Genomic DNA, 13,687 nt, shown 5'->3' with positions numbered 1-13,687 from the left:
TTTAAAAAAAATTGTTTTTTTTTTAAATATTATTTTTAAAATAAAATTTTTCGTCTTTTTAAAAAATCAATTTTTTTAAAAAAAAAAAATTTATAGGGATATTTTTGTCTTATTGAGAAATCTATATGGGCATTTTTGTCTTATTGCAAGCTTTGGGGGGGACATTGACAATGTTTTGGTAGTTTGGAGGGGACATTGTCACAATTGAAAGTTTGGGGGGGACATTGTCAATTGGGTGGTAGTTTGAGGGGGGTATGTGGACTTTACCCTTCAATTAATTATTTTACAATACAATGATCCCTATTTATAGGGATGTGGAGAGAATGCAAAAAGATATGATTGATAAAATCAAATCAGTATTGAATGTTTCCTATTTGATTTTATCAATTACAATCAATACAAATATATTCTCACAACAATGATAAATGATATGGAATCGAAAATAGAGAGATCAAAGAGAGTCGAGACATGAATTTACATGGTTCGACAAGATACCTACGTTCACAGATAATGTGGCTATATTTTACTATTAATCATTCAGGTTACAACATAACATATATATAAAAAATAAACTCTAATTGTACGGACGTATTTTAAAAAACTCTAAAATACTGCTATTCCAATATTACTCTACCTGAGAAAATATGAGCTATTAATTTCAACCATTGTAATATGAGAATCTTGCGCTGCTAGCCTGCTCTATTCCAATCAATGGGGATGATAGGTTTCTTCATAGAAAAGCAAAATAATATTGCAATGTAATGAATCCTTCATCACCAAATGAAGTACAGGATTGCTTTACCAACATGGTTTCAAAATATTGCTAATCAAAATAATTGAAGACTAAAATCTGTGAATGGTAAAGCAGAAAAGAGGACATATCAACATAAATGCAACCATTAAGTTTACTTTTAATTTAGACATACCAAACTAACAAATATTACATTGACTTGCAATACTGAATTTTATGAGGGTTTTTTCATGCCTAATCAATCACTTTGTTATACAAATTACAAGGATCAATCACTTGAGAGTTTATATCGCACTTAGGAAAGAAGCAGGGCTGGGAGGGATTGGAATATCAACAGTCCCTTCCAACATAAGCAGAACCTTCTTCATTGAGGGCCGGAGTGATGGCTCATCCTGAATGCACCAAATTCCTAATTTAACCATTCTCTCCGCTTGTTTATTGTCAACCTTTTCATCGCCAAGTAATTTAGTTATGTCGCCAGTTTCAAAACAATAGTAGGCCCATTCTTCAAGAATGGCTTCTTTCTCCGGTAGATTACAGTCTACATTCTTTCGACAACATATGATTTCCAAGAGTACAATGCCGTAGCTATAAACATCTGCTTTCACTGTGATGGGCAATTTCCGATGCCACTCTGGAGCAACATACCCCCTTGTCCCTCTGATACCAGTAAAGGTTTTAGTTTGGTCTTGCTTTAAGAGTTTTGCCAATCCAAAATCAGAGATTTTTGCACACCCGTACTCATCCATGAGGATGTTCTGAGGCTTTATGTCACAATGAATGATCTGCTCATCACACTCTTCATGGAGATAAAGAATTCCTCTTGCTATATTACGAGCAATTCCCATTCTTTCATCCCAACATGGTTGTTTTTCTGGTGTGAATAGTACATCTGCAAGTGACCCATTGCTCATGTACTCATAAACCAGAAGCCTATGAATTCCGTCATGGCAATATCCGAGCAGACGAACAAGGTTTCTATGATGCGTTCTCCCAATAACTTTCATCTCAGTCTGAAATTCTGTGTCTCCTTCGGCCAACACTTTCTCTAATCTTTTGACAGCTACAACCTTCTCGCCATTAGACATTGCCCCTTTAAACACTGCACCGAATGACCCTCTGCCAACCTCTTCCTTGAAACCACCCGTCACTTGCTCAAGTTCTGAATAAGTGAACGATCGTGGAGCAAACTCCTGACTCACTTCAACATTTCCAACACAAGAGAGTTTTCTGTACCGAAAATGATTTTTGTAAAAAACAAATCCTGAAATTACCAACATCATGCATCCAAAAGCAACAAATGAAGCACCAATAATTATGATGTCCACTCGAAGCTCTTTCTTGTTTTCTCTCTTCATATTTCCAGTTGGAGCAGTGGGTGTAGACGTACTTACCTTGACGAAAGCTATATTTGAATCACCCAGTTGCCTTCTCCCAAATCTCAATGGAAGCCTCTGTTTTTTGCACGTCCTGTCTTTGAATAGCGCAGCTTCACAGTTACAGTCGTCTGAACAGGCCTTTTTGCAAGAATCTTTGGATGGGACTGTCAGAACAGAATATGAAACATCTTCCCATACCGTGTTAGCCACTTCTTGCATGTTGTGTGTAATATCTCCATTTTTGCTTTTGCAACTTTCGGCAGTGAAATTCCTCTCGCAGCCAGCAGTCCAGTTCCCCTGTTGTACCATTTCGAATCCCGGAAGGCATACACAGTCAGCCTTCTGATCGTTTGAAACACAAAAACCATTTAATCCGCAGAGCCCCTTGGGATTACACTCATCATATGAAGATGGCCATAGAATTGACCAGCTTCCCTTCTGTTTCAGATCATGCGAGTATAGCCGGAATATCCCATCAGCATCTATTCTCGCGAGATAAATAGTATCTTCTGTAGGATATCCTCCCTCCGTTAGATTCCCAATGTTGAAACTAGTAGCGTTTAGCAAGTAGAGACGGCCATCAGGATCAAAGTTTAGCGTCACGTTATCTCCAAAGCCACCTGCACTAGTTGCAAAGTAAGAGTATGCAGCTGTGTCTGGAGTATCCACCGGGTACTGAACAAGGTTTCCGTCATTCTGCATCTTCAGACGGAAGATACCCGTTGAGTGTTGAGTGTCTGAAATACTCGAAAACAGCTCATGGCCTGCTAAGAGACGTTGACTGGGTAAAAGGGAATCAGTCGGTTGATCAAAACTCTGCCATATTATTGCTTGATCAGAATTATAGATCACAAAATTTCCTGAATCAAGCATGGAAGCCGAAGCAGACCCAGAGGAATCAGCTACGACGGCCAGCTGCTCTTGTCCCATTTGAAGGACAAGCCTGCCATCGCTTGCGAAAAGCAAGGTAGCATTGCTGGAGACAGGTGGATTATCACGGTTTGCCGTCCAGACCACGGTCTTCTCTGGAATACCATGAATAAAAATTCCAACAGCGTACTCATTGCCCTGTTTGTAAAATCCAAAGGCATAGAGACCAGAATGTGACAACCACGTAGAGTTTGTGGTGGGTGTTAGAAAAGAGCTTCTGCTCACATTTTGTTGAGCTGAAGCAGTACAAAATGCAGAGACAATGAGAAACAGAGTGATAAAATCCATAACAAGACTATGATGATCTCTCTGTAACTTCTCTTGATTTCTCCACTATTTATTTCCTTTCCGATCAACTGGGTTTATCATGAAATTCCCAATTTAAAAAGTAAAATTCGAGGACTGGGTCGGTGCTCATTTCTACGAAGAGAAGTCCAAAGACAAAATTGTCAAACTTACGACCGATCCACTGGGTTTATCATGAAATTCCCAATTTAAAAAGTAAAATTCGAGGACTGGGTCGGTGCTCATTTCTACGAAGAGAAGTCCAAAGACAAAATTGTCAAACTTACGACCGATCAACTGGGTTTATCATGAAATTCCCAATTTAAAAAGTAAAATTCGAGGACTGGGTCGGTGCTCATTTCTACGAAGAGAAGTCCAAAGACAAAATTGTCAAACTTACGAGAACCGCAGGGGTAAAGATGCAAAAAAAATTTAAAAAAAAAAAATTTTCAGTGCTCGAACCGCAGACTTCGACGCACACCATCAAACTTACGAGGACCACACACCCTCTGTAATTAATGTTTCCAACTACTCAAGAGAATCCTATTCAACTTTAATGGATTGTGGCACAAATTTAGCATGAAATACCTTGAAAAAAAAAAACCACCTGACTATATCACTTTAATTAGTTTTTTTTTTTTTTTTGTTAAAATAATAATTTACAGGGGGTGGCTGTGAGGGGGAGGTGGTGGCCAACAAGCCACCCCAGAGCGAGGTGGCACACGGCCACCCCAGCCACCTCTGGGGTGGATTGCGGGCCATCCTTCTGATCCCCCACTTGGGGTGGTTGTCAGCCGAGAGTTACCCTTTCTAATTTTTAAAAAATAAAAATAAAAAATAAAAAATTAATAATTAATTTTTTATTTTTTTATTTTTGCCTGAGATTTGTTATGATAAGTTGGTTTTGTGTATTTTCTTCAGCTTAAGTTTGGTATGATAAGTTTAAGTATCAACTTTTTATTGGTGGCACAAAAGGGTGGGTTTGTGCCGCAATCCCACAAAAGTTGCCCTCCTTTAACAATACCCTAGTATTGGGTTCTCTAAATGGAATAGGATCTTTGTCATTTCAAATGAAATTGAGAGTACTCATTCAGTGTAAAAAGATGGATAATATTATAAATTTTGTCCTTCAACTTTAATATTAAGACAATATTATTCCTTATTTTACAATAAATGAATATTCTCTATTTTATTTGAATCTACGTTTATAACCATGTTGAACAAACTTATTAATGTTGAAAACTTCAAAACTTCAAAGGCGAGGGAACAATGCAATTAATGTTGAAATTAAATGGCTGAAAGTAGGCATGGAATACTTAGGAAGAAAGTGTTTAAGCATACTTTTATTGAAATTTCTGCAGGGACTTAGGAACATACTTTTATCAATTCGACACCTCACAATGTAATTCTTGTTTGGAAAATGTTAAGGTCATAACATAAATTTAACTTATGACCAACTTTTCTCTTATATGTCATTAAAAAAATAATAATAATAATAAAGACGATTTTGGGATTCTGAATATTTGAGAAAAAAAAGACAATTTATTTGGTTTAAAATTCAAATTTTTTTTACACGTAAGAGAGAAATTGGCCATGAGTTGGGTTTGTGTTATGTCTGTATCAAACGTCTTCTTGTTTCCACCTACTCAATGGATTGAAATCCTCTCTGGTCTATTTCAACCGGAGGGGATCCAGTCCTTGTTATTTCAGGGGTATAATTGTCTCCAAAATTTTGGCACAATTATACCCCTGCAATAACAATTTTGGGGACAATTATACCCCTACCCCTGCAATAACAAGGACTGAATCTCCTCTAGTCCAAACAGCTTGGAGAGGATCCAAATGCCTACTCAATAGACTTTAACAAGAGGATCCTATTCAACTTTTAATGGAATGTGGCACAAATTTACTTTTTTGTACCCATCAATAAAAAGTTGCCACCTAAGCATGAAACACCTTAAGAAAAAAAAAAAATAAATAAATAAAAAATAAAAAAACCACCTATTATATCAACTTTAATTTTTTTTTTTTTTAAGAAAAATAATTTAAAGGGGGTGGTTGGGTGAGGGTGGCTCGCCACCACCCCTGGCCCATGGGGGGTGGCGTGTGGCCACCCCCAACCACCTTTGGGGTGGTTCGCAGGCCACCCCCTCCGATCGCCCACTTGGGGTGGTTGCCGACCAGTCAGTAGTCACCCTTTTTAATTTTTTTTTTCAAAAAAAATAATAATAATAATTAGTTTTTATTTTATTTTTTTATTTTGGCCTCAGCTTTGGTATGATCAGTTGGTTTTGTATTTTTTTTTTTCTTAACCTTAGGTTTGGTATGGTAAATTTAGGTGCCTAACTTTTTATTAGTGGCACAAAAGGGTGGGTTTATGTCGCAACCTCACAAAAGTTGCTATCCTTCAACTATACCTTAGTACCCGATTCTTTAGATGGAATAGGATTCTCGTCATTTTAAATGAAATTGAGAGTATTCACTTAGTATAAGAAGAAGGGTAATATTATAAATTTTGTCCTTCAACTTTAATGTTAAGACAATATTACCCCTCATTTTACAATAAATAAATATTTTCTATTTCTTTTGAACCAACATTTATATCCAAGTTGAACAAACTTATTAATGTTGAAAACTTCAAAACTTCAAAGACGGGCGAGGGAACAATGTAATTAATGTTGAAATTAAATGGCTGAAAGTTGGCATGGAATAGGAAGAAAGTGTTAATACTTTTATTGAAATTTTTCCAGGGACTTGTATCAATGAACTAACTTAGTTATTACTTGACAAGTCTCTCCCAATGCTTTGTAGGTTGCGGTCAAACAATATAGGCTTCGGCGTGGCGCTAGGGTTACGCACTGAAGGAAACTTCTTCGTACATTTCTCAATAATTTAAATAGAGGAATGTTATTACCTTTTTTTTTTTTTTTTTTTTTTTTTAGAGTAAGTAAGTTTTTTTATAAAATAATATCTACGTAGAACCAGAAGAACATAAACAAAAAAAAAATAAAAAAATAAAAACTGTAGCATTTCTCCTTTAAATAGGACGTGTGAGGAGAGTGGGTGACATGTGTAAGGTACATGCTTTACTCGTTAGAGAAAATTTGAATTGTATTACAAATTAAAGTTCATTGTATCGCATGGCCATAAGACTATTACAAGTCCAGATGCATGTAATTGGAATGGGATCTTAGGCTCGAAATTATAAAATTGAAATGGTAAGAGTACATCTTGGGTCTTCCTTTATATAACCCTAAAAATAAAATAATAATAATAATAGATAGAAACAAGAGAAGAGAGGTAATGAATTGTTGTTGTGTTTACAAAGTTCTTATACATATAGTGTTATTTATAAACAAAAGTGGGAGTTTAGATTTGGGATTAGTTTGCATCTATGAAAAGTGCTCTTAATTCGTTGCATATCATAAAATGTCTACCGTGGGGCTCGTTTTGTTCTTCTCTGGGTGTGGGACTCCCTCCCACTATATCTACACCACCCAGAAGATATCTCCTAAAAGTAAACACACACACACACACACACACACACACACACACACACACACATATATATATATATATATATATATATATATAGCATTTACGGGTAGTTTGCAGTAGTGCTATTTTTTATTTTTTATTTTTTCTAGTTTAGTAGTGCTACATTTAAATTGTGAATGAGTAATGCTAATCTATATATTTATTTTATTTTCGTTAATGTAGCATATTTGAAGGAGTCCTGCTATATGGCAGGCGTTGGATCTTAAAAAAAAAAAAAAAACATAAACACAAAAAATGAACATTTTTTTGGAGAAAACGGGCCTCTTTCTCTCTTTCCACATTTTTGGACAAAGCTCTCACTTTCCTCTTCGCTTTCTCTTCACCAATGGCCGGCCACCGGAGACCACGAATAGTGAGCACAGCTGACGATCCACCTACATCTCCGGGGACGATCTACTACTATCAAAATCCCCAAATTTCGAAATTCTCAACTCACTATCTAACTCCATTTTCCCTCTCCCCCCACCGATGGCCGTTGAGCGCCGATGTCAAAATCCATCTTCTCTCTCTCTTTCTTTCTCACATTGCTCGGCGTCGTGCTCTCCGGTGGCTTGTGAGGGGAGAGGAAAGAGAGAGAGAGAGAGAGAGAGAGAGAGAGAGAGTCACACGTGCGTTTTTGTAACCTTTTTTTTTTTTTTTTTTTTTGAGTTTTGGACGTGGCACAAGGCCACATTGGACTTGGCGGATGCTGGGACTACCAACGTCTGTTGTATAACTTTACTCGATTTTAAGTGGGGTTTTTTTTTTTAAGTGACTGAGATGAAAAACTAATAATGATATAAGGGGGATTAAAATCCTCCTACAGTCATCCCAAATGTGATGTGATATTTAAAATCACTAACATATCAAAATTCAATAATGATCTTCTCAAATTCAATGGTGATTTTAAATGCCACATCACATTTGGGATGACTCTTGGATGACTGTAGTTCTCCTTATATCATTACTCAAATCGATATAAAATAAGTGTGATAAACAAATTTAAAAGACATTACATTATTATGGTTCTGAACACAGATAGTGCACCCAAGAATTAGGCAAAAATAATGACTATCAAAGCCAAAATCCTAGATTACGCTTGCTAAGCTTTTTACTATTTTAGAGCACCCTCAACGACTTTACTATTTTAACAATTCACTTTCACTATTCCATTTATATATATTTTTTTCAAAGATTTATTTATTCTTTTTCTAACTATTAAAGGAGGAGAAAGACCAAAAAGAAAAAGGGGTAGAGAGAAATAATTTTTTATTCATTTGTTGAATAAATAGTACTCATTATTAATAGTGGGTACCGATCATTCACTATTTTTTTTTTCTTTTTTTTGGCTAAAGTAGTCAGGCTAAAAAAGAGTGATTTTAAGCATTTTCACCAAATTACCTCACTAATTTAACCAAAAAATAATTTTGGTGAGATTGCAAATAATGCTCTTATGCCCAACTTGATTGGGGGTCACGCACTTTCCAATTGGACTCACTAAAGAGAGAAGCATATGAAAATTGTGTAAAAGAAGTACCAAAAAAACCCTTAACTTCAAGATTCCGTTTGAAGTTAAATATAAAATAGGGGTAATTACCTTTTACCCCTAAGAATTACAGCGCCTTGACACTTTCCTCCATGAACTACCAACTATGACATTTGATCCTATCAAACTACCATCTTATGACAAAAAGCCTCATTCCGTCAATCAAATAAGTTAAAATTGACGGTCAACAGTTATGTACAAGTCATGTGCCATTTTAAATTTTGTTCTTCCACTTTTGCCCTCACTTCAGACCGAGAAAATGATGCTTATACACTCCTAAAACCTAATCCAACACATAAAAACAATTTAAAATGAGGGCAAAAGTGGAAGAAAAAAAAATTTAAAATGGCACATGACTTGCACATGAACGTTGACTGTCAATTTTAACCCCTTTGACTGACGGAAGTAGGCTTTTTGTCATAAGATAGTAGTTTGATGGGGTCAGGTATCATAGTTGGTAGTTCATGAGGGAAAAATGTCAATGCGTTGTAGTTCATAGGAGCAAAAGGTAATTACCCCTATAAAATATTTCTAAAAGTACAATAATAATAATAATAATAAATAAATAAATAAATTCCAAAGCCCATTATGAAACACACGAGCCCATAGCAGTTAGTGTCATTAATCAAAAAATAAAAATAAAAATAAAAAAATAAAAATAAAAAAAAAAAAAGGTAAGAGTTTTGGCGGGAGTTTGATTTCGCACTCAAATCTTTCTCAAACGAAAATCAAAATCAAAATCCAATAGAAACACCCCAAATCTCACAGAAACCCTTCAAACCCTGATAGATTTCACTCACGGTCTCACCCACATCTTTCTCTTTCACTCATTCAATTCCTCTCAGAACCCTTTATCGCCCAAAAACAGATTAAAGCAAATGGGTCGGGACGACGCCAATTTAAGCGCGGCGAAGAGGTCGTTTCGGAGCGCAAAAGAGGAGGGGAACAGACAGGAGGAGGCCCGATGGGCAAACGTGATCGGCGACATCCTCAAGAACAGAGGGGAGTACGTGGAGGCGCTCAAGTGGCTGCGCATCGACTACGACGTGTCAGTCAAGTACTTGCCGGAGAAGCAGCTCTTGACCACCTGCCAGTCTCTCGGGGAGGTCTATCTTCGCCTCCAGGAGTTCGAGCAAGCCCTCATTTATCAGGTATTCTTTTTGGGTTTTTGGTTTTATTTGTGGGGTGGGAATGAGGGAAAATATGAGAAAAAAAGTTAGCTGCAGTTTGGTTGCTGAGAAACTATTACCAAATCCAGTTGAGCGAGGGGTCTTTTTTTTTTTCCTTTTTTTTGTTTTTCTTTTTTCTCTGGAAAAAGTGATTTGTTAAGGCTAAAACTCTACCTATTTTTTTGGGGATAAGAAATAATCAGGGTATCCTTGTTCTTTGGTTTGAAGATGATAAAAAATCAGCTTGGGTAAGCCGATTGGTTGTATCGAGCACGGTTGAGGGGAGGTTTGTTGTACTATGGGGCCCCAAATGATAAAAATAAATAAATAAATAAATAAAAATAAAAAATAAAAAAAATCCGACACTCTGGTGTTTGTTTGGTTTTTGAGAAAGAGTGAGAATGAAAGAAAGTGAGGTTTTAAGTAGCGTGGCTTTTGTTCTTTTGGGGTTTAACATATGAGAACCTATGCTCAAGGAAATAGGCGGTTGTGTGAGAAGAAATTGCGCATGGGGTTTCTGTTTCTTGTTCATCAATAGTTTAACTATGATACCAATTGTTGTATCTTCGTCTGATTTAGGTGAGAAAAATAGGAAAATGGAAGTTTGAGAAAATTATCAATCATGAGTTGATACAGTAAGCAATACTTTCTGATTAATAGAATTGAACTTTTCTCTGTTAATTTTGCTTTCAGAAGAAGCATTTAGAGCTAGCCAAGGATGCCAATGACCTTGTTGAGCAGCAAAGGGCCAGTACCCAACTTGGTCGTACTTACCATGAAATGTTTTTGACATCTGACAATGACCACCTCTCAGTTCGGAATGCCAAGAAATATTTTAAGTCTGCCATGAAGCTTGTGGAGACTCTAAAGGAGAGCCCATCTTTTAAGGATAGTAAATTCTTCCTCAAGGAATATATTGATGCACATAATAACATAGGAATGCTTGAAATGGATCTTGATAACTTGGAAGAGGCCCAGAAAATCTTAACTATAGGATTACAGATTTGTGGGGACGAAGAGGTAGAGGAAGACAATGATGCACGCAGCAGGCTCCATCACAACCTGGGAAATGTTTACATGGAGCTCAGGATGTGGGATAAAGCTCGGGAGCACATTGAGAAGGACATTATAATTTGTAAGAGAATTGGGCATTGTCAAGGGGAGGCAAAGGGGTATATCAATCTTGGTGAATTGCATTATAGGGTTCAAAAGTATGAGGAGGCACTTCGTTGCTACCAGAAGGCGCTTGAACTGGCAAAATCCATGGAAGATGAGGATGCTTTGGCTAAGCAAATTGATCAAAATATTGAAACTGTAAAAGAAGCTATTAAAGTAATGAATGACTTGAAAAAAGAAGAGCAGAAGCTGAAGAAGCTGACAAGAGAGACGGCCACTGCAAAAGGAACACCACGTGAGAGGAAGTGTCTGCTTCAGCAGAATGCATGTCTTGATTCTCTCATAGAGAAATCAAGAATGATCTTTGCATGGGTGAAGGTATATATTCTGCTCCCTGTACATTTTCTCTTCCTTTGTGCATTACTTAACTGCCAGGTGGCATTTCAGCATGAGAGATATCTTGTAAATATTTTGGATGGAGTCAAAGTTGTTTTCTTATTTGAGATAGAGCACCATTAGGCTTGCAAATCCGTGTTTGACTAGATATGATCTTTCAACATGCAATTGTTCATCAGGCTTCCAAAGCTTGTTTCCTTTTGGCTAAGATGGGTTTGTATACAGGTGTCAAGAGTGTGTTTCACCATATGATTGGTTTCATTAACCAGAATGGTTGGGTTCCGTCTTGCTATCTGTTTTGCATAATCTTTCAGTTTTTGTTTTTGAAATAATTATAATAATCATATATTTTAGTTGGAATGGATTTTCTAACATAATGGAAAGAGGATTTGCTTTCAAAACTTAATCAGGTAAAATGGTGGCTCTTGTTCTGTGTGTGGAAGTGTGTGTGATGCCAATAGGCAGTTCTTCTAGCTAATTATGAAGAGAGGGCTATTTGAGACCCAAAATTTCACATTGAGCATCACACCAATTAAATACCCACTAATTGTTGTTTTAGATACACAATATTTATCATTAAAGTAAGGCTTGAGTACTCTGGGAAACTCCCTAAAGTTGTTCTTACGAAATTTAGTGTTGTCCCATTTCTTATTTGAAATTTTATGTTCAGCTTCGGGAATTTGCCAAAAGGAAGAAGAGAGTTGCGACTGAACTTTGTGACAAGGAAAAGCTGAGTGATTCATTTCTGGCTATTGGAGAATCATACCAGAAGCTCAGAAAATTAGACAGAAGCATTAAATGGTACATGAGGAGTTGGGAAATATACAAGTCAATTGGTAACTTGGAGGTAAATTGGTGTCTTGCTCTATGATCTACTAATATATGATACACATAACACCTTATCTTAGATAAAGATATAGCATGGAACTATAACTGGACACTTCTTACAATTCATTTGTGTGACTTGTTAAACAAGTTCTATGTTTAGGTTTAGTTGCTTAGAATTCAGCAATGGTGATAATCCTGTAGGATAGTTTATGGCATCATGCTTGAATTATATGGGGTTGTTCCATCCATGGTGATGTATTTTCACTTGGATGATATTATTTCAGGGGCAAGCATTAGCAAAAATCAACATTGGTGATGTTCTGGACAGTGATGGTAATTGGACAGGAGCATTAGATGCATTTGAAGAGAGCTACAGGTAGTTATCTATTCTTTGGTTTTTCTGGAGGACATTTATTATACTGAACAGAAAAATTATGAAGCATTTGTATAGGTGGATTCCTAATTAGTTTTAATCCTGGAAAGAGGAGGTCATTTCATGGTGGGCCTAGCTGTCACAATCCAAAGGACTTAATTCCTTGAAATCACTTACAAAAGTCCAATTTCACCTCGTAAAGAACCAAAGTAAGACTTAGTATCCATGCAACACCTTCACAATCCATCTACCGAATGTGAGGGTGTCACAATTTTCCTCACTCAAATCTCTAGCACCCTTGTCAAAGCTGATGTCATGTAGTATCCTAGTGTCATATGGTATTTCTAGGTTGACTCTGATACCATTTATCATAACTCAAGAAAGTGATTATCACATTTGCGTTATTACTCCAAAAGAATTAGTCCACATTATGAAACTTCTTGAAATCACTTATAAAGCTCAATTTTACCTATTAAGGAACCGATGTGGAACTAAGCTCTCATGCAACATCTTCACAAGTTACCCACCTAATGTGGAACTAACTTTTTTGGGATGTCACATTAGCAGTCCTAGATGCCTTTTCCATATATGGAATTATAAAATTCACCATTTTGATCTTGTACACTTTGCCAAATGTGGCCTATTCAATATGCCATGCATATCTTGGGGCATAGCTGTTTTGTTGCTATATATAAAAAGGTACTTGCTATAGAAAACAAATTACAGTTGTCTATTAGTTCTTGTACTATGGTAGGGAGTGTAGGACCAAGTTTGTGATAATAATAAGCAAGAAAAAGAAAGAAAAGTATTCCTAATCCACAGGGGCATGCTTGAGGACCAAAAATCACAGCCAACAGAGTATCAAACGCAAAGAAATTCACAAGCCAAGGATTAAAGTCCTTTTTCTTTTTTACTCTTTATACTTGGACAGCTGCATTTGTAGCTCTCTAGGAACTTAGTTTTCATAATTTTTTTTTTTTTCTCCTTCTACCTAGGAGTTTCTTCTATATACTTCCTGTGTACCTGAGTAACGCTTTTCACTTTTATTGAAATTTCAATTAGTTATCAAAAAAAAAAAAAGAAAGCCAAAAAAGAAGAAGCCCTAATGCCTATTACAAGCTACAAGTTATCTTCGCCTCTAATTAAACCTACAAATAGCCTTCGCCTCTAATTAAACCTACAAATAGCCATTTAACAGAGACAAGGTGGAACAATACCAATACACACATCCTTATTTCGCAAGGAAGCCAACCTTACTACAAAACATGAAATCCCAAATACTAAAACCCATATATCTGGCCCGTCTCAGATTTTGATGAATTCCCAAAATACCCGTACTGAAATTAAGAATACTGAATAGGACAGCAGGTTGTTTGA

The 13,687-nt window shown here is 36.4% G+C and overlaps 2 protein-coding genes across 2 annotated transcripts; one reads left to right on the top strand and one right to left on the bottom strand.

Annotated features, from left to right (window-relative positions):
* Positions 1-973: 973 nt before the first annotated feature.
* Positions 974-3,591, bottom strand: LOC132164959 (G-type lectin S-receptor-like serine/threonine-protein kinase LECRK3). The gene is made up of 2 exons (XM_059575477.1): positions 3,520-3,591; positions 974-3,393 (listed from the first exon to the last, which is right to left on the bottom strand). The coding sequence occupies exons 1-2, from the start codon at positions 3,589-3,591 to the stop codon at positions 1,036-1,038; spliced, it is 2,430 nt and encodes an 809-aa protein (XP_059431460.1). The 3' UTR covers positions 974-1,035.
* Positions 3,592-9,188: 5,597 nt separating this feature from the next.
* Positions 9,189-12,317, top strand: LOC132164958 (protein TONSOKU-like). The gene is made up of 4 exons (XM_059575476.1): positions 9,189-9,579; positions 10,291-11,091; positions 11,780-11,956; positions 12,222-12,317. The coding sequence occupies exons 1-4, from the start codon at positions 9,307-9,309 to the stop codon at positions 12,315-12,317; spliced, it is 1,347 nt and encodes a 448-aa protein (XP_059431459.1). The 5' UTR covers positions 9,189-9,306.
* Positions 12,318-13,687: the final 1,370 nt, after the last annotated feature.

The sequence above is a fragment of the Corylus avellana genome, chromosome ca11 (genome assembly GCF_901000735.1).
Source record: "Corylus avellana chromosome ca11, CavTom2PMs-1.0".
In the NCBI taxonomy this organism is placed as follows: Eukaryota; Viridiplantae; Streptophyta; class Magnoliopsida; order Fagales; family Betulaceae; genus Corylus; species Corylus avellana.
This window is presented reverse-complemented; position numbering and strand designations above follow the sequence as displayed.